The 26,447-nt window shown below is 40.2% G+C and overlaps 1 protein-coding gene across 1 annotated transcript in view; it reads left to right on the plus strand.

The window, feature by feature from the left end:
- kirrel3b (kirre like nephrin family adhesion molecule 3b) overlaps window positions 1-26,447 on the plus strand; it is a gene marked incomplete at both ends in the record, with an annotated part of 146,478 nt that overhangs the window by 111,676 nt on the left and 8,355 nt on the right. Inside the window, 5 exons of the mRNA XM_083886793.1 lie at window positions 9,573-9,678; window positions 17,162-17,310; window positions 17,407-17,534; window positions 18,058-18,184; window positions 25,604-25,704. Coding sequence (XP_083742919.1) covers window positions 9,573-9,678; window positions 17,162-17,310; window positions 17,407-17,534; window positions 18,058-18,184; window positions 25,604-25,704 — 611 coding nt within the window. The remainder of the gene's footprint in view (window positions 1-9,572; window positions 9,679-17,161; window positions 17,311-17,406; window positions 17,535-18,057; window positions 18,185-25,603; window positions 25,705-26,447) is intronic.

Here is a 26,447-nt window from a genome sequence, read left to right on the forward strand (position 1 = left end):
AGTGGAGACGGGACTTCCGCTACAAGTAAAGCGATGATTGATTTGTTCTCTCACGTTTGTCTATACAGGCTCCCGTAAACATGGCGTCGTGGCAATGCAGTAGCGGCCCGCGACCATGTTATTTTACATGACTTTTTGAAACACTACGAAAATGAAACAAAGAATATTATACAGCGACTAGACAATGCAGGAGCACATAATATGTATACAAAAGTTGATTTTGGGTCATATAAACCCATAAATACTACACAGTGTCCCTTTAAGTACAAGTAAAAGTAGTGATCTAAAAATGTACTCAAGTTAAAGTAACTCAAAGATAATTATTTACTTTTTTAACAAGGTTGAAGTTCTTTCTTGTGTCTTTCTTGTGTTGTGTGTCGTAGACAGATAAGAGAAAAAACTAGGCATATTCAAATATCCAACCCACACCACAATACAGTATGTTCAATCTGTAATGTTTGAAAAGTAATCTAATGATGCTTTTGTGTTGGCAAACCTTTCAGGGATTTCACAGAAGCTCACAAATCAAAGAGGTAGTTGTTAATTGTTTTTTTTTTCCTTCATCCTCATTTATTACTGAGGATAAATCAATGATAATTCAATAACGAACACAGGTGGAAGCTAACACAGTCAGAGACAACTGTCGAGCAGTTGAAAATGGTGAGACAGGCGAGCATAAATCACCTCTTTGGAGCACAAGAAACAGGGCCCTGTCTTTATATGCCCACTCGACAAGTTTCTAAGTGAGCCTTTCTCTGAGAAGGTGAGAGACATCACACTACCTATCAATGTAATGGTTCCTTCAGGCGCTTCCTGTCAGCTTGTGAAGTAAACTTGACCTTCTATTCTTTACAACAGCACGTGGATGTTTCTCGCTGTTCTATAGCAAGAAGCAGTCGCATGTCAGGATCTAACAACGCTGGTTCATAATTGTTGGCAGTTTTAAAGGCTCCAAAGAAAAAAAAAAGTACACAGCCAGAAGCAAATATTAGACATACACTACATTCTATTGACTTGAATATCATCAAACATCACCATACTGTATGTTGCAGTAATTCCCTCTGATAGTATGTGTGGTAAACATGAACTCAACGCCAGCCATGTTTGTTTAAAATGTACAGGCTATAGGTCAAGCCCTCAAATGTTAATAATGCTTTACTTTATCATCATAATTCATGATAATAAGTAAATAGCATGCATTATTATACAATGCTGTATAATAATGATGCTGACACGCTCTGTGCTTCCTTCTTAATTCTTTACATCTGCATCTACTCTCTCGATAAATGCCAGTGAATTCTTCTTTGTTCAACCTCTTCATCCTAAAGACAACACCTGTGCGATTCCATCAGAAGAGTAAATCTAGTTTGTAAAGTGATAAAAGTCTCCGCAGACGTGTTTTTTTATTGTTTACATGATCAGGCAAATGATTCTTTAGCGATCGATGTTTACACTGCTGCAGTGTTTTCGACTACTGCTGGTTTGATTGATTGGAGTTTGAATTGTGTTTGGTGGTCATAAGAATTTTTTTTATTAGCTTTTAGTCATGTTTCTGACCTTTCTGTGGGTCTGAAGCGTGTCTGTGTTTATAAAAGTTAGACATGGCTTTATGACGTGTTTGTTGCCACGAGCTACTGTGGCCAAGGTCCCGGCGTACCAATAATAATTTTAATCCATTGAAAGTCACTATTGCCATTACCTTTCTAGAGCTAAAAGTACATTGTAAAATGCAGTCTAAATTCTGGAAATTTGTTTATTTGTTTTGTAATAGTGCAAACTGCTTGCCATGTACTGTATAGTTGCAGTTCTCATAAGTTTTAGGCATTACTAAAAGTTGGAGGAAATTACAGGAGTCTGATTAATGGTTCTATTGTTGAAAGGTGAAGCTAGACTGCACTTTAAAACCATTACCTCTCCTCTGAGATCCAATTGACTGATGGATTGATTATAATGTACTGGATTGTTGGAAGTCCATTGGATCCTTTTGATTTAAAAAAAAAAAAAATGGACACATTTTTAGGTCATTGTTATCAAAAGTATAAAGCAAGACTTGTGCAATTATGTCCATTTTAAATAATATTCATTTATTTCTTAGCACACGATTGTGCTCAGTCATGCCTTCAACGTCAAACATTATTTGATTTCTGTTCTCCCTAATCAGAAGTAGAAAATTGCACGTTGACAGATATTGAATTCAGGGTTAATACCTTGCAAATATTTCCCTGGCTCTATGTGATAACTATGTATTGAATGCATGAAATGAAATTGATATTGATGCTCTCATCAAACAGATGACAAATAAGCAAATTTCCCCAGATGGCTGTGTATCCCCTGAAAACACGATTATTGTCCAGTGAGCACTTATGCTCTCTGAATAGAATCAATAGCTGGTATTGGCCATTACATTTCGCTTTGTGTGAAACCCGATATTAAGAATTTACAATAAAGTCTCATTTATTTCCTTGCCCTGAATTATCCAATTGACCGTATTAGTGAGATAATATTAATAGCAACAAAAGTAATTAAAATCTTCTCAGCCTGCATGACCTACTCAACATTTTGTATTCCACACACTTCTAAGCTGATGTGCTCTTTTTCTCTCTCTCTGCTCAGTTCTCAGAGCAATCCAAATGAGAGCAATCTCAAAACAACTCACAGCACATTGCTCTAAAACCTTAAACCAGCCTAAAATCCTATGCATTTCACAATCATATACTTTTTTTTTATCATTGCTTTAAGGCTCATGATTTATGTCCACCTCAGCTTTTCCATTTCTACAGAAGTTCATATAATGTTATCTAACCAAGGGTTAGGCAAATTAGCATCCAAATACATTATGTACTCGTGATGTTGCCAGAATGAAGAGTATACAGCCATCAGAGGTGATTCAGAACCCGGGATAGACTGCTGACTTCAGTTGTCCATACCAGTCCATTAGCTGGCTGTAATTATTTGATAGCAGTGGGGTGGTGACTCCCTAATGCTGTTTTCTCCAGCAGTATGACTTAACTTGCATTACATCCTTTGGACTTTAATCACTAAAACCCCCTCCCGTGGCATAAAAACCTCTGCAGTGAAATAAAATTCTGATGCTACAGTTCCACGTTCGGCTGAATTCCACTTATCACACGACTTAAAGCGTTACTCAAATATTCTCTGCGTAATTGCAGAGCATTGCCTCACATGCATTTGAAACATGCTTTCAAATGCACAGTGGGATATTAATGCGCTAAGGATGACCAAAGCCGTGGCTTTCTGTGTGTTTGCGTTGCAAACAAGCTGAGCCATGCAGGGGGGGAAAATGAATGCCATTTGTTGAGACTAATTAATAAAGAACATGCAGATGTGCAATTGGGGAGGATTTGTTTTTGGTAGTTGGCTCAGCAACATGCTCTCCCTGCTTAATCAAGCAGATAATGGCAAATTCAACAGAGACAGAATCTGTGAAAGTGAAAGGGAAACGGTGCAAGGATAAGGTGCAATAAAAGGCCTAAATTCCATCTGCAATGGATTCAGCTTTAATAATGATGCAATGAATCTTGTGATCATATATATGTATATATACATATATATACTGTATATATGGTTAGTTTGACATTCTTCTTTGACTGCCATCTCCTGATAGCATCTGTTACTCAGTGTTGATGCTCGTGAACACATCGAGGCCCTTACAGATGTACCAGGATTCATTTTTATACTGTGCTATAAGAATAGCAGAGCATCTGTCTTCATTAGACAGAGTACATTCTTTGCTGTTCCTGTGATAAATATCGCATGATCAATATGCTCAAACCACAGGTTGTCAGTCAGTCTGTTGTTCCCCGAAGTATTCCACTCCAGCAGCCATATGACAGTTTGTCCATATTGCTAAGGCTATAAGCCACAAGCGGATGGTCCACAAACAGCTTCCCATTCTTCAGAGGTAGTCAGCACTCCTGAAGTTTAAGGCTGGTCTAACTGGTGAACAGCTGTCTACAATGACCCGGAGAGATTGGAAATTGAGCTTTAAGAAAAGGAAAAAACTATTTATGTTGGCACCGTCCCCCGTAAATGGAGAGGAGTTGGAAGATTGTTCCAAAAGCACCATCTGGTTCCTACTTTGAACTGACTGATCAAAAACTCTTGGTCCATATGTAAGACAACCCATCCCCCAACCCATTCATCCTGTAGTTTTTAGTGGAGCTATGATCAGACTTACTATCAGTCTTTCCCTCTACCGTCCATCCCTCCTCCTCTCTCTCCTTTGCACTCGAATCTGAGGAATTAACAGTCTTGCATATTGATGTGCCATTTCATGACGCTTCAAATGCTCTTGCAGAGCAACTCATGCATTTATACATCATAGTGGCAGATAGACTTCTTTATTAAGTAGATGTCTGTCATATCGATAAGGCCAAAGGTTAAAGAAGTGACAACCCCAGCTTCACACTCGAGGCCCTCGCTGGCAGTTGTTTGACAGTTGCTCCCATGGCTGTCTCTGCCTGCAGGTCTTCAGCGAGATGTAACTAACCATGGTATTGTTGCTCTTCTGATATAGAAATACAGATAAATGTCCCTATTTAGACATGACAGAAGTCCGTGAGGGTGTGTCCAACTATTTTTTAGTTGCACTTGAGAATGATCTGGAGACAAAGTGAGGCACAAGGTTCAAAGGGGTTGTATTTAAAGCTATACTGCTATATAAGCATCAATTAAACCAGGGGTGTCAAACTCATTTTCACTGAGGGCCACATCAGCATTATGGTTACCCTCATAGGGCCAGATGTAACTGTCATCCAGAATAAATGTAACCAAATATAATGTAAAATAAAGGTAACTACGCCGTAAAATATTGCTAAATAACTTTCTGTATTTATTACTTATTCATTTTCCCTCGTCGCATGATGCATATACAATGATACATTGCGATCTTGCGGTAACATAATCACCATGCGTTGTGGGAAATGTAGTTTATGGTCAACGCACGCCTTAAAGCACCATTTTAAGACCTATTTTAACAAAGATTTTTAAGACCAATTAATCACTCGCGGGCCACGTAAAATAACGTGGCGGGCCACATCTGGCCCCCGGGCCTTGAGTTTGACACATGTGAATTAAACCAATCACACCTTTGATTTGTATTTCCCTTTAAAGCTAGGTGTGCCTGTATTAGGTGCATTCCTATTTAAATGATTAGAGCTGGAAAAGCAGTGTCAAAAAAGACAGGTTCAAGGAAATTAAAAGTCAGGTTTTGAGCACCATAAGTTGATGGTAATGAGACAGGAGTGCACAGGCTCACATGATCACATGCTGCTACAATACAAATAATTGTTGCATTACATTTAAGATGACACATAGCATTGGCATCAGTGTTTGAGAAACTTGGCTCATTATTTTGATTTTCAGCTGAACCAGCAGTATAACATTTTACTTCTGGAAGGGAGGAAGAGACAAAATCACAGCAGTAGATACAAGTCCTGTAACCTCGCTGTTGAGATCTGAAGGATGCGCCCGTGTGTCTGTACGCTTTTACGCACAGTAGGGGGCTGCAGTTCTGGCAGCGAGCACCTCCCTTTCTGCACAAATAGGTATGTGGTCCTTGGCAGGTGGATCCTCTGCCTCCACTGTCAAATAATCCTCTGTCCAATTAACAACTCCATTAGACTGCACAGGGTAAGGAATTACATTGACATTCAATCTGCATATCGAAGAGCATCACTGTGTGTGTAACAAGCAAAGTGTATGTGCACTGTGAACTTGTCTTTTCAGGTGCATCAAATGCACCATTGACTTTAGACCAGGTTTTTGTCAATGGTGCAGTGGCTTTCTGTTGCCTCAAGATAGCAATGTGGCAACAATGCGTCAAGTCTGAATTTTTAGATCAACACACCACCAAGTGGGCTCTGAGCATGAAAATTATGTCTGCGATGGTCGGAAAATAGCACTGACACTTTAGGTGCACCGGGCGTAAGAAAGCACCCATAGTCGTCATGATGCCACCTCTTCCTGAGAGGAGCTCGGGTCTTAAAAGGGAGGGTCAGTTTTTACACACCAATCATTTGAAAAGAGCTTTAATTAGATGCCAGGTTGACAGTTATTAGCATTTGTGTCATTGAAAGTCTCTTGGCAGCAAGTCCAGAATAAAGGTTGGCATGATCGTAAAGTAATGCCTTCAGTGAAAAAGGCTGGTGCATTACATTACTGTGTCTATTAGTGCAGACACCAGCTCCCTCATTCTTTTTTATGTCTGCCTTTCTCTTTACTCTTTAGCTTCTTGCTAGATTTTACTACCACCTCCACCACTGCCACATCTGTCTTTTTGCCCCCGGGGTTCTCTCTGCCCACGATTTTGTCCACACAATTAACCACTTGATACTAAAAGAAACACCTACTGGGCAGCTAACACTCCTGCTCGAGGCAAAAGAAAGGTTTCCTGTTGTATTATGACACAAACATCCACATGCCCTTTCTTATGCACACATAACCCAGTTTACACATGCAAACACACGGACACACACAGTTGGCTGCTCAGTATCTGGGGAGGACAAGCTGGCTCACTGCAGTCTTTGGTCTTCCAGGATCCAAAATGTTGTTGTTTTTCTTTCCTGGCCTGGGGAAAACTGGCACAGGTGGAGCTCGCAGATTTGAAGGTGGCAGAGTGGTTGGCGGGGTGGGGTGGTTCTTGGGGGGGGGCAACTTTCCTGGAGGGAAATGACACACCATATTCGTGATGGGAATATGGGGTGTGTGTGTATGTAAGACGGCAGGAACACGGCACCTGGAACCCCCCCCCCCCCCCCCAACCACCACCACCACTACCCTCCTCCCTCGTCTCTGGGGTTTTGTGGCAGCTGAGCCAGCCCAGAGCATCTGCACAGCTACAGGGTGAAAGGCAGTTCCAGTTTCCCCGCACACACGCACAAACGCACACACCGAATAGCTGTCCATAACTATACACAGTGCTGTTTGGCTTCATTATAGCACTGTTTGTGTGTCTCTTGAATTCTGTTTGGATCTCCATGCCTAATGCTGCTCTTCATCCACATCCAAACACACTCCTTGGTTGGTAGATTAGTATTATCGAGCACACAAAGCAGGTAGACTTTGTACACCTTTGATACAGATGGCTGCACCCGCATCAAACCAACAACCAACACCGTCCCCTGTGACAAGTTTACAATCCATGGTGCCCTCCATGTATGTCACTACGTGGAGGGCTAAGAAATCTCTGCCACAGAGGGATCTCAGAAACCTAGAAAATAATTGCTTTATCAGTGTTAGTTCAAGCTGTTTAGATAGATAGCATGGACATAGCCTCAGCCTAACAGATTAGATAGTAAAGTTTGTTTCAGTTGCTAGCAAGCATCGGTCAAAACTAATTTCATGAACTCTTTTCTCAGTCCACACCTGCACTTCTGCTGTTGCCACATTTAAATCAATAGAAAGATGTCAAACTATTGACAGTAAAATTAAATAGTCGTGATAATTCCAAATACAGCTGAGTGACGTTTGCTATATCCAGCTGTTTGCTATACTCAGCAACCCAGTTGAACTGTGTTTGCAAGCAGCTAGACTTGGCATGCAAATAAAAGGGGATGGCTTCTGAATGTTTTTTTTTTTTGATCAAAGAGGACAAGTTGGTAGAGAGTGGTGAGTGGCAGGGAGAAGAGGGGAGGAGAGGAAGACAGAGCTGTTATCTCTGGTGAGATAAGGACCACAATTATTGGCTGGTGAATTGTGGTTTCTTTTTGAGAGAGCCTGGTTTAAGGGTGCAGCCAAACTTCAGCTTCGATCAACTTGTACCAGCAGGGGAGAGAGGTCAAAGGGCAAGAAACATGTCTGCCGTTGTCTAGGATAACATGGCATTTCGCCACTCTGCTATTTCAATTTTATTTGTGCGTGTGTTTTTCATTCTCCTCAAGACTTTTTGTGATTCTGCCTGTTTGTTTACTTAAAACTAACCCTATTTTCTAAGTGATGTTAATCACCATAAAAAGATTTAGAAAGCATACGTGTGAATTGCATGCCATGCCGATTCATTCTTGTTACAAAAAAAACAATAATTTATTTCACAAAACAAAGTGAAAAGATCTTATTCTATAACAGAACACTGAATTATCTAAAAGAAAAATAATTTAACCTTAGTATAATATGTATTTTCTCTCTGTGTTGTTAGTATTTTGTAGTTCAATGTGAGTGTTTGCAGTCTTTGCTTCCTAACTTGCTCTAGATTAGTGTTTCCCAAACTGTTTATAAGGTCAGGTTTAAAGATTACACACTACTGCAATCTAATTCATCATATAAATTGTGACATGGGTGAAAATGTGCATAATATAATGTTTCTGGCTATTTAAACTTAAACTTATAAATGAATCACAATATGATTTTATGTATATGTTATTTCATAAATCTTCAGTAAAAGACTGAAAATAATTCTGGAAATTTACTGTAATTGGCTCAGACCTAGTCTCTATGTCAGTGATAGCTGTTAGAATATAGGAAACATTTATCACTGACAGCATCTTACACTTAACTCATAATGCAGATATTTATGGATTTCACTCCATCCCCATAATTCAACATTAACATACAGGTCCAGTTCATGATTATTAATGCAGCATTTGAATCTCTTAACAAAAATGTAGAAACCCTGATAATTGGTTTACCTACTTGAAATTCATCCTCTGAGTCTGTGGGGTAAAAACTGTTTATTTTCACATGGGGCGTGATTTATATTGAAATTAACATGCATCTTCAAAAAGAATCCCACCTTTGTCAATTAGGATTGATTAAGCTGTTTATCAAATCTGCATAACCCCGAATGCTTGTTATTCCAAGAACTGTTGTAATTGTACTGTATGACAGAGGTTGTTCACTTTATTTTAATTGCGGGGAATTGCATTGTGGACTATTCACTGTTTGCAAATTATCATTTAGTGAAACTCATTATCAAGTCAAGTTTTCCTTTGATTCTCTTCTTATAGCATTTCTCATGAATATATGAGAATAAAAATAGCATGTTCTCTCCCACACCATTGAAAATACACCACAGTATTATTCAACAACAGGGCCTAGACCTCTAGGTGGGTGGCAGCAAGATTAAAACAGGCATCAAATTATTCAGTCTTAACAGCCTATTATTCTAGAGGAAATGCTACCACAAATTGTGACAACTCTTCTAAGCACTGCTGCAGTGTTTTTTGGAGACTTGGTGACTAAGAGCCAGTGGTTTTTTTTCAATTTTTTTCAAATTGTTTTTTATCTACACAACCAGACCACAAATCTGTTTTGGGTCATGGGAAGAAAATAACACATTTTGCAAATGTAGGTCTTCTGAACTAAAGTGGGAATGTATTTTGCATGTCCGTGTGTTTTGTCTTTTGAGGTTGCATTTTTTTTCTCAGCTATTTATAATGTAGTTTGTCTCGACTACAACATTTCTGATGCAGTCTTTCGTTTCTTTCCAGGCCTTATTCAGCCAAGGAAGATGCCATGAACACATTGACTGTCTCAGGCTTATAGTTCACTGAAGAATGTTTATAGGAGGCTGCCAGCTCTGTAATTGGTTGTCTTTGTCTCTATGTTTTATTTAGATCTCCCACTTGTCAATCTCTCAGTGGACCCTCAGCCTGTTCTGGAGGGCAACCTTGTGAAATTCCACTGCTCCGCAAAGGCCAACCCTCCTGTCACACTCTACAGGTAAGACCACAGAAACAGTTGTTTTTCGAGCCCACACACAACTCGTGAGTAAACACAACATGAAAGGTCCTGCGATGAGACAAGAGAGAAAAATCCCTTGCTGGTTGATAATGTAGTTGTGCATTTTGTGTCGAATTCAACACTTCATTACTTATAGCATTAATAATTGCCCGACGCCTTGTTATGATGTGACCATACACATAGATCTGCGCACACTTTGAAATGAGGAAAAAGGAAAAACAATGCAACACTGTTGTACTGACAAATTTAATGAAACTACACCTCAGAAAAGTCATTTGGGAAAAACTTCATGTTCATGTTCCAGTGGGTTGCAGCAAAGCAATGTGATGCTTTGTTGCATATCTTCTCCCCTGAACATTAAATGTCCATCAGTGTGTTGGATGAAAGCTGGAAAATATAATGTGTGTGACTTCTGATGAAGTTGTCAAAATTACAGCTTTTTCTGAGATTGGGTTGTGTTCCACAGTGTATAGCAGAGAAACAGGTTCACCCCCAGGAGCCTGATAGTGTTTTTATGTGTGCGTGTGTCTGTTTGTGTGTGTACTTGTACTCATATCTTAGTGAGGCCCCAAAACATACACATATCTTTGTGAGGACATTTTGACCTTGTGGGGACATTTGTTGGGGCACCTCAAATTAAGTAGTAGTTTTTAGGGTTATGGTTAGAATTGTTTTTAGGTTAGGGTTCAGGTAAGGGTTAGGTTTAGGTTTAGGTTAAGGTTTAGGCACTTAGTTGTGATGGATAAGGTTTGAGTAAGGGGCTAGGGGATGCATTATGTCCATGATGTGTCCTCACTAATATATAGAAACAAGTTTGTGTGAGTGTGTATACATGTCTTAACCCTTCAACACTGAGCGTATCACAGACAACAAGTTTGCACGAGCGCATTTTGCATTACCGTAATTACGCGGCAGTTTGTGCCATCGAAAAAAATTCCAGTGGTTTATGAAAGCTGAGAAGTCACAGCCAACAACCGTGGGTTATTACTGCAATTCAATTTGCGCTGTTGCAGAAAGCCAGCGAATCAGCGTCTTTGTCACCAGAGAGGAGAGAGTTGGAAAAACATCAACAACATTTTAACATGCAGTAAATTGTAAAAAAAAAACTGCAAGATATTGAAAGTTATTCTGGAAAAAATAGGCAAAAGTTCCCACTCACTGGTCATTTTCTGGCCCTTTTTCTGGTTTAAATAAGCAAAGAAAAAGTCCAGACGGACATTTTGAGGCTAGGGTTAAATAGGCTGTGTGGTCCACAAAACATTTAACTGGCTGTTGAGAATTAAGACCTGATTTTAGGGTTAGGATTAGGATTAGAATTTAGTTTAGGTTAGGGTTAAGCATTTAGTTGTGATAGTTAAGGTTAGGGCAAGGGCTTGGGAATGCATTCTGTCGAGTGTCCAGACAAAGAATGCACAACCAGCGTGTGTGTGTGTGTGTGTGTGTGTGTCTGTTTGTGTGTGTAGGTGTTCTCATGGAATTTTTAGTGTTCTCTGAAGGCAATTCACACATTGTAGCACCTTTGCTCTCTATAGTGGAAAGATTGCTTTATATGAGCTCTCTGTGTTTGCCAGCACCGTTGTCAGATATAGACAATTAATCGTGCAGACCCTCTACGTGCAGCCTCCATGTTCAATTCAAGAAAAACCCTGGAAAAGACCTCGAAGTAAAGAGGACTGGATGGATGGCGGCAGGCAATGAATTGTGGTTTCCTGAATAAAAGTTATGTGCTGTATGTGACCACCAGCCAAGCATCAAAACACTTTTGTTCCACTTTGCAAACCAAGGTGCATTCCTCCTCCTCCACTGGCACTGAACACCAGCGTCACACGTGCAAGTCGTGTGCTGCAGAATCAGCCAGTGGAGCAAAAAAAAAAAACACATTTCCAACAGACTGTGGGCTGGCCTTCAAATAAACAAAAGACAAATGATTTATCGTTGTTAATGGATCCACACAAAAAACCGTTGCATTTTTATTTTTCATTTTAATCGAAAGCATATGCTGCCAAACATCCTCGGAAACATATACCCTGGAAATACGGCTGTACATAAAATACAGCGCTGTACATATCAAGTTAGAGCCAAAATAATGGCAGCGAACTGAATAAATGCATCGCTGGAATAAAAGAGTGTAAAACTGTTAATCAAACACACATAAAGATGCTGTCCTCTCACCCGTTTGCTGTGTAAACTATATTAATGGAGACATTCTCCATTGCATATGTTAGTATTTCCCCTTATCTGTAATTGCAAAGGAACAACCAAATGGACATTAATTATTCCCATAAAATCGTGCATGGCCCTCCAGAAGTGATACTGAAGTGATTTGTCAAGAGATGGTTTTCTGTGTGTGGGAGGTTTTAAACACTCAGCAAAAAAAATAAGTTGAATGAAATCGATAGCAAAGGGAATTGGCCGTCTCTGAATCTTGTAATGGGACTGGGAAATAAAATGGATGTACAACACACTCACAGGTGGCAAAAGTAGAGATGTTGCCTTTTTGATGGATTCTGCCCTTTTGGAACACAAAAGAAAAGCAGGGAGGGCAGAGATATTGTGAAAAACAAGGAATGTATTTGATTGTGTAGGTTCGCAGCAGAGACAGGGACGTATAGTTTGCCTGCGAAGGGAGTTCATCTCTATTGTTATTAGACTGGATCAATGCTCGAATCAGATTTTTCCCCAGGGTTTAAAGAGCGCTAAGATGCAATGGCAGTGGAGATTACTTTTTTCTTTTTGTATGAAAAGTACTGACTGAAAAAAGGGTTGCGGGTTGAAGCTATAGTAGAATAAAACTTTTCTCTCACCGTCTCACTGCTACTGTCTGGCTCTGTCATTCACACGCTCCACTATAGGACTGAGTAACATCACGAAAGATGTATGAATTTAAGGTTAAATTCTCTAAATTCTCTAATTTCATCTTCTCCTATTTAGATTTATCTTGCAGTTTATACAAGCGTGTCAGCACTCCCATGCACCACTGAAGTTCACTGGGGATTTTTGGGCCCATAATGCTTGTCTGAGAGTCTTCGACTAGGGAGAACCCCCACAAATTTCCTCTCTAGAGAGCAATATCACAGAGGAGAGCAGGAAGCTGGTCAAGCAGTGTGGGACCATTATTCAGTACTAATACACTCTGTCTACCCAAGATCAGATTCAGCAAAGGGACAGAGTAGTTCTTAGACAGATGGCCTCTTTTCTTCTCCCAAGAGAGCCATCCATTCCCAGTGTGCACTGCACCATTTTGCCATCCTCAAATGCTGTGGGCACCTGAGACACTGGTCCAAGATAGTAGGGATGCGAGATAGAGGAGTGGTATTTTCTGCTGTCTACAACCCTGTGATTGCTGTATCATCTTAATAAATCTGGCTTTAAACATAAAAGAGGAAGAAGATGTATTTTCAGATGTACATGGGTACATGGACCTTCGCTGGAGAGGAATTTATGTCGATGTGGGGGCTGCAGGAGAGGATGAAAGTGGTGCTGAGAATGTGAATGAAGTAAGAGCAGCTAATGGGAATGACATGTGTTTCAGTCATCTCTCTTGGAACCAATACACTCTGAGGGATGGAGACAAGTGGGTCGGCACATCTTCATTACCGTTTACTGTATAATAGTGGCTAACTGGCATTCATCACAATCACTCAACCGGCTTCTGATGAAGACACAGAGGATTTTCTCAGATTCAAACAAGAGCCCACCAGAGAGGAAGGAAAGCAAATCCGGTCCCTCGTCTGCAGTATCCAACCAGAGCAACAACAAAACCACCTCCTTTGTGTAAAGGCAGTGCAGTAAACATTACAGTCCTTCCCAGTGTGTGAAGGGAAAAGACAATGATATTCTGTTTTTCCACAGTAAAACAACAAAAATAGTGTAGATGCTTAAACATAAGGGAGCACTATACTGTATATGATTAGAGTAAAAATGTTTCCTCAACATTTTGGGATTGACCCATGAGTAATAATAGATGTTATATAATTACATGTTCATAACGTCTTAAGGAATAATTTTAATTAATTTTTGAAATTCAGGAAATGATCCATTCGCCCTGATGCACTTTGACAGTGAGCTGACTTTCTTCTCAAAAACAAAAAGTATCTTGGAGTGACTTGAAATGTACCATCATAATAGTCGGCATCGCCCTGAACAAGGATCCCTTGAAAATATTGGCAAACCTCTCATTATTTGTTTTGTTGGGGTTTTTTTTAGGTCAAGGTAATATTGGGAGTATTGCAAAAAAATGGGACTTTTGTGGTTGAATCCAATAGACAAAATTAATTTATCAATGGTTATGTAGCTCATCATCTTCTTAAAATGACACTCTCCGCCCAACAATCCCTCACATCTCTCCATCTTCAGCTACTATCGCTGTCTCCCCTACAGTATCTGACTGACTGCAGGTATGACCTCTCATGTCAAAGGTCAGCACACACCATAAGTAAACTTGCGTTTAATAAATTTACCATGTTAAGCTCGTCTGAATTAATCCGAACGATTGATGTGTTTACGTTGACAGCCCTAGCATACTGTATGTGTGTAACACCTCGGCGGATTGCTCTTTAATGTATGTTCATGTTAAAGTTACAGCATGATAATGCTGCATAAACCCTGCATATGTGTTTTATTTTTCCCTGAAAATTCAGTAGTCATCACTTTCATTATGCGTGTTTGGGAGAATGGAAGCACACTGTGCTGTGCTTAACCATGCTGATAATAACTGTGGGGTCTGATTTACTGTGGCTCTTGTTGCTGATGGCACAGATACTTGTCTAATTTAATTGTCACTGTTTTATTGCCTTAATCACATTCTGCAAATACAAAACAAAGCCGACTTGTTTAACTATAACAGTGTTAGTTCACACACACTCATGAACCCACAAAAGCACCATGCACACAGTGAGTGCGGGAGTATCAAGCATACCGGAGTGTCGCCCTTTGTCTGATTCAAATCACTGAACAGGATACAACAGTGTGAATTGACTCAGCGACTGAGTGAGCTTGCACCAGCCCTTGACCTCCCTTAAGGCAGTGCAGGTGTTTGTGTTACCTTGAGCAAGCTATGTTTAGACATGAGTTTTGGACAAGACCCAGCACACCAACCGAGCATTCATGCTCCCTGCAGACGATGGCATTCTGTCTCTGCTCCCTCTTAACACTGTCAGTGGCTCCCAAACCTGGCAGCGAAATCCTCCACTCAGGAGCAACCGGCTGCCCAAACATCTGTGCCCTATCCTGTTACAACTACGACAGTATGAACGAGACAAGTGTTGGTAGAAATGTTTTTTTAATCCATATTTTAAGAACATATTAAAACATATTTTAAAGAAAATCCTCTATAGCAGTGGTCTCAACGACCCACCAGAAGGTCCGATCCGGCCCGCAAGGTGAATTTGTGTAAACTGCTGTTGTAAGAATGCTGCAGCCTCTTTAACCCGTAGTGCTCATGAATCTGTGCCGCAGGTGCACCCATGGTAAATTGCCGTGGGAATAATACACAACTCCTTATAAGGACAGAAGCAGAGTAGGAAAGTTAACACTACATTCAAGATAATCAACTACAATTATGTTGTTATACATACAGTAATTCCTAATTTGGCCCCTGGGGTTGCATTTTTTATTAACTCCCACTTTAGTTTCAGGAATTATAGAATAATGTTCTAATCATGTGAAATACTAGAATTTCTAGCTCCAGATACCTGTGATTTTCGGGTTTTTCATAATATGTTTTGTGAAAAGATGTATTAAATATAAAACGAAGAGAAAGAGTTATTTATAGGTTATTATGCTATTATTTTACACGCTACAATTTTACCACTGCTCTGTATGTGGCTCCTGACTTACAATGAGTTTCACACCCCTGCTCTTTAGTCTTGGCAATTAGTTTGTCTGTGAGATGTTCCAAAGTTAGTTAGTTAGTTAGTTCGGAGCCCTTATTACTTTTATAATGTGAATGAAGGTTCACAGCATCATCATCATTATCATAATCATTACTGTTGTCATCCTTTTCATCATAATCATCGTTATTATGATCACTACAACCGTCACCAGTGTAATTAATACCATCATCATCATTGTTGCCTTCATACAAACAGAGGCGGAGATATTCATAATGATATTATTACTATTGACTTGCTTGTGTTTTGATGCAAGTCTGCATCTTAAATATTTCAACATATGTACAGCGTTGTTGCTATATTACTTCACCAAGTCATCTATTTGTTCTTTTTTTTTGCAAACAAAAGTAGCCAAAATTTATTTTTTTCTCGGTCAGCCAAGAGTAAAGAGAACTTGGCTTGTGACCAAAGGGTTGCCGGTTCAAGTCCCCGCCAGGTCAAGAGCTGGGATACCCCTGAGCAAGGTACCCAATCCCCATTACTCATTGTTAATTGGGCACTGCAAATTGACCCCAGCCACGAGCGGGTTGTGTCGGGAAATCGCTGCCAAATCAAAAGTGCGGCTCATCCACTGTGGCGACCCCTGGGGAGGGTGCAGCTGAAAGACAAAAAAAAAAAGTGTTGTGTCCTTGTGTGGCAAGGTTCTTGTTGTTTTTCACCAACAAAACAAAAACTCACGAAAAATCTCAATTAGAATTCCGCTACACTTAATGACTGAACAAGGCAATCTGTTCTCATTTAAAAGATAGCATTTAAGTCAAGCATGGGGCCAGCTTAGTCATTGGAAACAAATGAGCTTCCCCTTTCCTGTGAAAACTGCTCCCAGTACTGGCAGGAACATAACATGGAGACGTTGTCATTGTTTTCACTAGCCTCATCAGCATGCAGCGACAACTCTGCTGCAGAGGATGGCAATGTTGAGATGCATGATGCACCGGATATCCCACAGCGCTGTCCACATTTCCCAAAGAGACCCAAGGCGTCCGTGGTTGCCTTTACTTCACTTTTATAAATGGGCCTTGTCTTTTGAAACAGCAGAGCCATCCACATCACACAGAGCCAGTCACGGCTGCCCATGACATCATAAACACATACTGCCTAAGCGCTCGGAGAGAGTGTCTGTATCCCCGTCACAGAAGCTGTCACTCACAAACACACAAACAGATGTTCCTTATGTGATCCCGTGTCAATTTATTAACATCAGCTGTTGTGCGCAATACAGTACATCTCAACCAACATCTTCAAAGGTGGAGGAGCAAACCATTTGTCATTCTGTGATTTGTTTTTCTTAGCTGGCACCCTGTGCCGCACTCTTTGCCTGTCATAATGAGGAACGTGCTGTCTGCTGTGAGTCGCCGGGGAGCTTGTCACAGCATGGAAGGCTGCCACAAAAATGTGCTGAAGCCAGCACAGAAAAACCTGCCCCAGAATGATGATTTATTCACACAGAGGGATGCTATTGACATAAGGAGGTGTGAAAACCTGTCTTAATGCTTTTTCCCCTTCTTCTTCATTTTTTCCCCACATTTCTTCCTGTCTCTCTATTCTCTGCGTTCTAATCCTCACACCAGGTGGGCCAAAGGAGGGAGTATAATCAAGGAGGTCTCTGGAGACACATATGAGGTGATCGTGGACCACTCCTTCTTTACGGAACCTGTTTCTTGCGAGGTTACCAACCCTCTTGGCAGCACCAACATCAGCCGCAATGTTGACGTATACTGTGAGTGGCTGATTTAGAGATATTGTTCGTATTTTTGACACTGATGCTTCATTATAATGTGAACTGTAGGCCGTTAACACCGTTTAATTTTTACAGTTGGTCCTCGGATGGCTGCGGAGCCTCAGTCTTTGCAAGTGGACCTGGGATCTGATGCTGTTTTCAACTGCGCTTGGACAGGCAACCCCTCTCTTACCATAGTGTGGATGAAGAGGGGATCTGGTGTGGTGAGTACAATGATTAGCAATCAATTGCAACAGCGTTCAAAAGATTGAGAGATCTCGTAAAAGATCACGAAAAAAAACAAAAAAAAAACTCTTATTTGTTGAGACTTACAATTACGATTCCAGCCCCAACATTGTTTATGTCTGCAACATTTAAGGTACACTGGGTAGTTTCTAGTCGTTATTTTCTGCCATGGCCGTATGTTATGAAATGTCCATTAAAGTTTTTGCAGTCCCAGTCTCTTGGTGACCCACTCTCAAGAGATCCCTTAATTTGATCCGCAAATTCAGGCGCATTTCACCTCTCGTTTTGTCAACATGAAAGAATCCAACCTCTTCACTCCACTGAGCTCAGACCCTAAATTGGATTTTAATAATTGAGGAGAGGTGCCCTTTAAGGTATTAAATAGTCCATGTGCTGCCTTCATTTTTTCCCCCATAGCCCTGCCTTGTTGCTCTTTTAAATGCAAAAGTGTCATTGCTGTCAATTCATTTGATGATCTTTGCCTTTTTTCCCCCCCCACAGGTACTTAGCAATGAGAACCTCCTGACATTGAAATCTGTGAGACAGGAGGATGCTGGGAAATATGTTTGCCGTGCTGTGGTTCCCCGTGTAGGAGCAGGAGAGAAGGAGGTTTCTCTCACCGTCAATGGTAAGCTGTATTATTGATATGACTTTCAAACAGACACACACACACACACACACACACAAAGATGATGTCTGATGCATGTGCATACTGAATCTTAAGGTCTGGGGTCAATGGGGGGTAAGAACAAAGCAGTTTTCTTCAGGAGTCAGTATTCTGCTTCCTCTGTGGTTTACAACATTTTCCCTTCTATAAAATTTCCAACTGTATTTGATGATTTAGTTCTGTCATCTTTTTTTTTTTTTTTTAGTAGAACAGTTTCTTAGTGATATTGTTAACTTTACCAGACAAGCAAATGACAAGCCTTCACATGCACACACACACACACACACACCACAAGGATGTGGCACATGATGCGTGCATGTAAATTCATTATGCTGATAAATATGAGAGCTGTTTAATCAACAGTCACCTTATTCTTTTCAGGGTATGGTCACACATTTAATAAACAGGTGATGTGTACTCCTATGCTAATTATATTCTGCGTGAGTAACACAGACGCTGCCTACTCTGAGGCACTGACTGAGTAATGAATACCAGCCTTGGTGGGAGACCTGGCAAGTCTCAAACAAATTACTTCATTATCAGTGCTTGATATTCAGGGGGCATGCTTTGATGTGGCAGAGGTTTATAGCTGTGGGATTTACATGACTATTAGTTTCCCTCATGTCCATGTGAAAGAAACATGGGCCAAAGTAAAAAAAAACAAAAAAAAAAAAACACAAAATAATCAATAAAAATGCAGTGAGAATTTTTAAGATGCTGGCAAGAGAATACAGACTCAAAATGCTGACAAGGTGTCGTTACACATTTTGACAGAAGAGTTTGCCTGTAAGCAACACTGATGCTGATTTTGGAGATGAAGATAGACCATATAGCACAGTGTGTCTCAATCCATGTCCTCGTGGACCCCTGCCTGGATTCAAATGAATGGGTAATTTTCCGGATTTTGCAGTGCTTGGTGATAAGCTGGTGTCTAAACGTCTAAAACATACAGGGCATGCATGGGTCCCTGAAGACCAGGGACAGCATGTGTAAAGATTGTTTTATTTATTTTTTTAATAAATGCAGACATTAAATAACAGAGGTGCATGGGAAACCAGGTTCCCCCTCCATCTCAGTGAGGAACTCAGTTACGGCATAATCATGACTAATGCTGTTGTCTCCAATTCTGCGGAGATCAACCTGCACTGGCATCCTTCCCACAGCCTTTATGTGCAAGCAGAATGCATAATATCCAGTGTGCCAGTTTATTTTCACGCATCTTGTTTCAGCTCATGTAACTATGGAGATGGTGCTGTTTTCAAAAAAAGATGCCACGAGAGAATGAAGATGGATTGTTTTAATAAGGTTATAACACCGCACAACTCCAGCATCTTTACTTTCTCTCTGCGGAAGTAATTCATGCGAGTCCTGGATGACTTCTAGTCATTTGCAATGTTTTTATTTTTTCATCTGTGCCTGAATTGATTTTTGACATTCAAATATCGTCTTTATTTTACCCTTATAATAAATTGTATTTTATTTATTTTTTCCTTAAACCACACAAGTGGTTATGAGACATTTCTAACTTGGTCTTTTAGGGAAAATCAGATCAGGGAAAATTGTCGGACTTGTGAAAGTGCAAATACTGCGGGTAAAGTGGTGTCATGAGTGGGCAAGGACTCAAAGATCATAGACTGTCCTATAAACCAGTGCCACAGATCAGTGTGAGTGCTCTTTTCCAGCCTCAAGGCGAAACTTCACGAACAGTCAGCAGAACTCAAATGATTATGTCAGTGAATATGTAGCATAACAGAAGAGCGAGCTTTAATAGGGCGTGACTATGATACTGTAACATTTCCGGCAATGCTGTGCATATTTAGATTAATCATGATTTTACACTGTCTGCTGCACATTTGAGTGTCTCTTTGCTGTTTATTTTCCCTGCAGTTATCTCACAATTCCTTAATGCACATCATTTAAATTACATGTGCTCTTAATTTGTCATTCTTCTGTCTGTCTCTCTCCTCGCTGCCGTTGTGTGTCACTGACTCCCACTGTGGTATACCACACAGACATGAGGCTTCCTACCTTCCCTGGGGAAGAATGTAATTTAATTATAATCAAACAGCTAGCAGGGGAGACAGTTTGTGTTTAAATCACTAATGGATACATAGTGGCTTCCCCTAGTCAAACATTTTCCGAATGCAAAGCTCCTCAGCATCTTATTTGCATCATATCTGTCAAGTGGCTTCATGTAAAGGGGGAGGTGATGGGGGGGGGGAGGGACTGTGCAAATCCATGCGTGTGATTATTTATATACCATACAAATATATATGCATGGCTTTTTTTTTTACACAGTCCTGCAGAAGTTGGAATTGAGAGGATTTATCCGACATGCTTGAAAGGATTTAGCTTGTATATGCACATGGACCGTAAATAGATGTAATACATATTAATTAATATATCCACATGTGTGAGTCCGTCTGTCCAGTCTCGATTTGTGAACGTGTATAATGTCTTTGGGCAAAGCAATGTGTGTATATATATATAATGACACACACAGTCCTTAGGCAGCCTGAGGAGAGAAAACCCATTTCCACAATAAGAAAAAGGGAGGGATGGAGGAAAACGCCAATATCCCACAGAGCACTGCTTGTTATAGATCTTCCTTCTCTGCCGTTTCTCTTTCGAGGCAGCTTTTATGTACGTAGCTAATTAGCATTCCAGTCTTCTTTATACTAGTAATGACATTGTATAAGAAAGGAAAGTGCAAATTAATGAGGGGGAAACTACATTTAAGATGCAGCAAAATTCATCTGACCAATTAAATGTAAGTATAGCAAGATATGATCTGTTAGACTTTCTGGAAGACTTTGAACTCACTTTTCCTGTCATGAGTACCTGTCACATTAACTGACTCTGCTCTGCTCAGACATAATTCATCAAGTGTTTTATTTTTCTTTTAAATGTGCTTAATGTATTCCCTCACTATTTTTTTTAAATAGCTCGTTGTGCAGCAACATTTTCTACCAGAATAATTCATTTAGAGCGCGTATGTGCTTTGAGATCAACAGCTCCAAGTTATCTTTTACAGTTCTTGACCACGGGGCGGGATGTTGGTGGAAAATGTTTCTTAAGCACATTCAGTGAGATGGAAAGGGAGTCTAGAAAAACATAACAAGCACATCACATATCGTTTTACATCAATAATAATCATTTGGATAAATGCCAACTTGGATCCTCATGAAGTTAACTAACCATAGAAACTCGCAGCTCAGACATTAAGATGAGAAGGTGTCTGCTCAGCGAACAGTGGACTTTAGCATTATATTAATAACTTTCACACAAAGGTATATTTTCATTGGCAGTCTGTGATTTAATAGTGTATTGTTTCAGCGTCCCGAATAAGGCTGCTGAACTTTGAGAACATCAAGTCGTGTCTCATTGTCATTCTGAACACGTTGAACTTGGAAAAAAAAAAAAAACATGTTTTCTGTCAGAAGTTGCAACTTAGGATGAAGCTGTGTGTGTGTGTAAAAAAAAACAGTGTTTCTGTCCTGTGCTGTTACTGTCAATGCATTCTACAGTAGAACATAAGCAAAAACACGTCTGACACACAAAAAAAGATGAGAAAATACAGTCTGGTCCCTGTTGTAAAGATTGGACTGAGCCAAAGCAGGCAGATGAGGTAAAGTTTTCAGGGTAGTAAAGTGCGTGTGTGTTTGTATGAATGTTAAATGTAATGGCTTCCTCCATTGGCCAGTTAGGGATGAGGATAAAAATTATTCATGATAACACCTCCTCATCCACTCAGACACCATCACTGCTAATGTGATATAGTGTCTGAAATAAAATAGCCGGTACATTACCCTAACATAAGATGCAATCATTCTCGTCCAGTCTTGCACTAACGCATGCTGTATGTACGTAGAGCAGCAGTGTACTGACAAGAAAGAGCACCATTAACCATATTGTTTCAGATGGCTCTTTTCTCTTTTGATCACATCATGACTCTGAAAACTAAACTTTCATGCAAATCATGTACCTTCTCTCTGTCTGTATTACTATTACATAGCATTGCATTATTTAGTTTAGATGTTTAAATGGCTTTGTGGTGATATAGTATATCGAAACACAAATGGTCCTCTTTACCTTTAATTGTATTTCTTTTTTTTGTTTAACTTGTCAACACATTCACAACTTAAGACAGGTGTCTCTGCTCCATGGATTTCTCTCAGAGAAAGAATTTGGCCAAAAATGACAATACAAGACATTTTTCTTCCGTGCCCTGCAGCTGTTTTCAGCTCCTTTTTATGGCACAGTCAAAACTTATAAATCAAGAGAGCAGGTTCGAGATGGCCAGGAAACGTCAAACTTTCGTTCAAAGCATATGCTTCAGTTTAGAATGGAATTGTAAGTCCTGGCCTTTTGACACCCACACTTATATTGTGTAATCAGACTGCAATGTCCACTGCAGAGTTGACACCTACTCAAATAAATGAGCTAAACATTGCACCCAAGATTCTGATTACCTCCCCTGCTGCTAACATTGATGTTGTAATGCCACCCACCTCCTCTACCCACATGTACTTATATACACAAATACACGCACTTTCAACCCAGGCCGTGCCACTGAGATAAAGCGATTTAATTATATTCCTCATTTGCAGCTCTGATTCATAACATAGGTCCTCCCCAGCCAGTGTCACTGGCCTTTTACAGCCTGCAAGTGAGCGGTCGTGTTGTTATGTTGAGCTCATATCATAAACGTCATTTCATCTCGTAATTACAAGGTAATACATGCACATCATGCATGCAAAAGTCCTGTTACGAACCAAAGCAGTGACCCCTCTGTACATGCTGTATTCACAATGTTATTCCATGTTGGCAAATCAGCAAAACTGGAGGAAAGAATTTCATTAAATTCTCTCTTAAATTGGCTGCTCCATTCATTCTGCAGCAGCGGCTTTCCAGCATCCTCTTGTAGCATACCAAGACGCCATCTGGCAATCTCTCATTAAAATGCTAATTCATTTTAATAAGAGACAGGTAATAAACTGCAATTATGTATCGTCAGAGAAATGGCAGAGAGCAGGCGTGTGAGGGAAGTTGGCAGGAAAGGGTGTTGTTTTACTAATCAAGAAACTGCCTCACTTGCCACAACCTCAAACCTACATTCTTAACCTTAATGTTTGATTTAAACTGCTTTTCAAAATGCTTGAATATTAAGATCTGCTTGTGTTCTGCATGAATCCTAGCTTTTAGCTTAGCTTGTATAGGAATGCAGGTGGGTGACAGTGGATCGACGAGAGATTATGTCACTATGTACAAAGGGTGTATAAAGCCAATCAAAGAAAACTCTTAGTTGAGTGACCATGTATCGATTCTTCAGCTGTTAGATTGGTGACAGGAAAAACAAATCCATATGTTACCTCTACATTGACTGAATCAACCACAGTCCCCGACCGTAGTAGACTTATTACCCGAAATGAATTTTAAATGAGCCCATTAAGCCAGTATTTGCAGCAAATTAAATCCTTGATAGGCCAAACATGTGCTTCGTAACTGCCTGTGTTTTCAGATGTTCTGCTGGCATTCTGGGACGTATGTAGATATCACCTCAGTCGAGCTGAGGAAGACACTTCACAGCAAATACGACCGCAGGAGCAGTAAAAAGATTACAAGGGCTGCAAACGTTTTCCTTCATACCTCACATTTCTGTCTGTCAAATGATTTTAAAGTTGACAAGCGTCGACTCTGGTTCAAAATTGTTACAATACGGGTTGCCATATTGTTTGGTTTTTAAAGCTGACATCTGTTGTGGCTTTTGTTTTTCGGTTGACTTTTCAGGGCCACCATAGAAATGCAAGAGATATCGGTAGAAATGCGAAATGTATCTGTTAAAAAAACCATGCTTCCATATGGCATCAGATTTGTGTCAAAAGTTGTGAGAGCAGTCAAACGTTATCACGAGCAAATAATATTACTGCATGCGCATATATAACAAGCTCCTACTCATTAGTTCTCGTCTGTGTAGTTGTTTATTTGGAGTCCGAGCCATTATGAACAAATTCTCTGCTTCGGGCTAACGTTCCTCTCTGCTCCGGACGTCTTATAGTGATAGCTGTCAATCTAATAATACGTTTTTTGTGGGTGTGACCACACTGAAAGTGACCAATCATAAGAGGGCCGGTGCCCTGCTTGGTCTCCACCCCCAAACTGTCAAAAGTCTGGTTGACTGGTGCAAGTAGATTTTAACTTCTCGAGATTTAGCACTTCACTTGCGAGCGTGCATGTGATCGCGCAGCTTAGTTGTTTCTCACCCGCACCTGTCCGAACTGCCGCGCGCAAAAGGACCTATATTGCGCAAGCGATGTTAATATCTGGGCACGTGCAATAGTATTATTTGCACATTTTACTGCTCTCAAGCCATACTTCCACCTCCTCTCACACAGTATACCACTCAAACAAACCAAGAATACACACAAAGAACACTCTGAAACAAACTGGCGCGTATTGAACAGGTTCTGCACAGTTTCCATAATTTTACAGAAATGCATATCGGGCCATGCTTTACAGCAGTGAGCTCTTTAGAATCAAAAGGAAAATTCACTCCAAAGACAGAACTGGGTCATGTGTCTTTATATTAGTGCCGTCACCTGGTGTGAACAGCCCCCAGACCAGATGGCGGGCAGACCAGTCGTTTAAGCTGAGCTGCCCTTGTCAGATGAGATCTTGTAGCCTGACCAAGGTTTAACACGTGCTGGCTCAAAGGCCATTTCAGACAGTATTCACTGTAAAATATTTGGTTGTATTTAACAGATCAATAAGAAAAGCATAAATCATACAGGATAACATACTGCTGTGTCTTGGTTTGTGCATTTTTCTTTGGTCACCGAAACTGAGGCCGTTTCAGTTATTTTCTGACATTCTGGTTGAGGGGTCAAACCTGCTGCAAGCAAATTGATTGAGGTGAAAAACTACGACAAAGGTATTATCTTCCCACAATGGCATTTTTCTCTTTCCGTCTGTGTAGTCCTGATTACACTCCAAAGAACTGCTGCAGCTCTTCCCAGCCACATTTATCTCAGTGGGAGAAATCAAACCAGCCATAAATCAACAATTTCTTTACCCAGAATGAGGTTCAAGCCCCCACTCGTGCCCTTCGTTCAGTCCTGGTGTGTCCTTGACGAGATTGTACCAAGGGATGAGGCATGGTCACACTGCACCGCAATACAATTTTCCCCTAGAGACCTGAATTACCGAACACTTCAGGTGTTACTGCGTGGAACAGGGGAGCGATTACAACATAATGTACCACAAGAGCTCAATTGAACAGAATTGTCATATGACCTGAAACTAAAACGTGAATTTAATCATCATGTTTCAATCTCTATGACTCATCTTCAAACTTTTTTTTGGATTACTTTTGTCTTTCAGGACCACCGACCATCTCCAGCACACAGACTCAGCAAGCTTTGCATGGAGAGAAAGGACAAATCAAATGTTTCATTCGCAGTACACCACCACCAGATCGTATTGTGAGTACACTACTATTTTTTATCTGATCTCATCTTTATCTTGTGTAATACAAGATCATTCCTTTGCCCGTCTGAAATATTATATACTGTATATACTACGAATAAACCCTCCTGATGTGTTTGTTTCACACGGACAGCAAATAAAAGGCGGAGAAATTCTGTAGCATTAGGGTCCATTGTTTGTTTTCATATAAATAGGTCACTATAAAATGACAGTATATGAACTCTTAGGTTCTCATTTAACAACACTTAGCGCTGATCCCATTACAATTTATGGACCTTTTATAAACAACCCAGTCTCTGAACTCACTTTGAGCTTATTACTTATTTGTGTGTGTCCATATATGTGTGTGTGTGTGTGTGTGTGTGTGTGTGCAGGTGCACACCTGCATGTGGTTAATTGCCATACTTTGTCATCTAATGTGCTTTTATTATGTTGATGTCCAGAATTAATTAGCAACATCATTAATATCAGCTTTATTTGAGAGGTGTGCCCATGGAGGCCAGACTGTTTATCCTGGTCTCATAGTATTTAATGGAGAATTGTGAAACCATTCTCCATAACAGGTGATTGTGTCAAATTAATTTACATAGCCGTAAAAATCAACTTCTAGTCTCAGAATCAAGTTCCACAACACATTAAGTGTATATATTAAAAAAAGACTCGGATCAAGGCAAAATGTCTTAAACTCTAAGTACCCTTTAATCTTCAGTTGAACGACTTTGCTCAACTATGCTTTAAA

The sequence above is a fragment of the Microchirus variegatus genome (genome assembly GCF_963457635.1).
Source record: "Microchirus variegatus genome assembly, chromosome: 3".
Lineage (NCBI taxonomy): Eukaryota > Metazoa > Chordata > Actinopteri > Pleuronectiformes > Soleidae > Microchirus > Microchirus variegatus.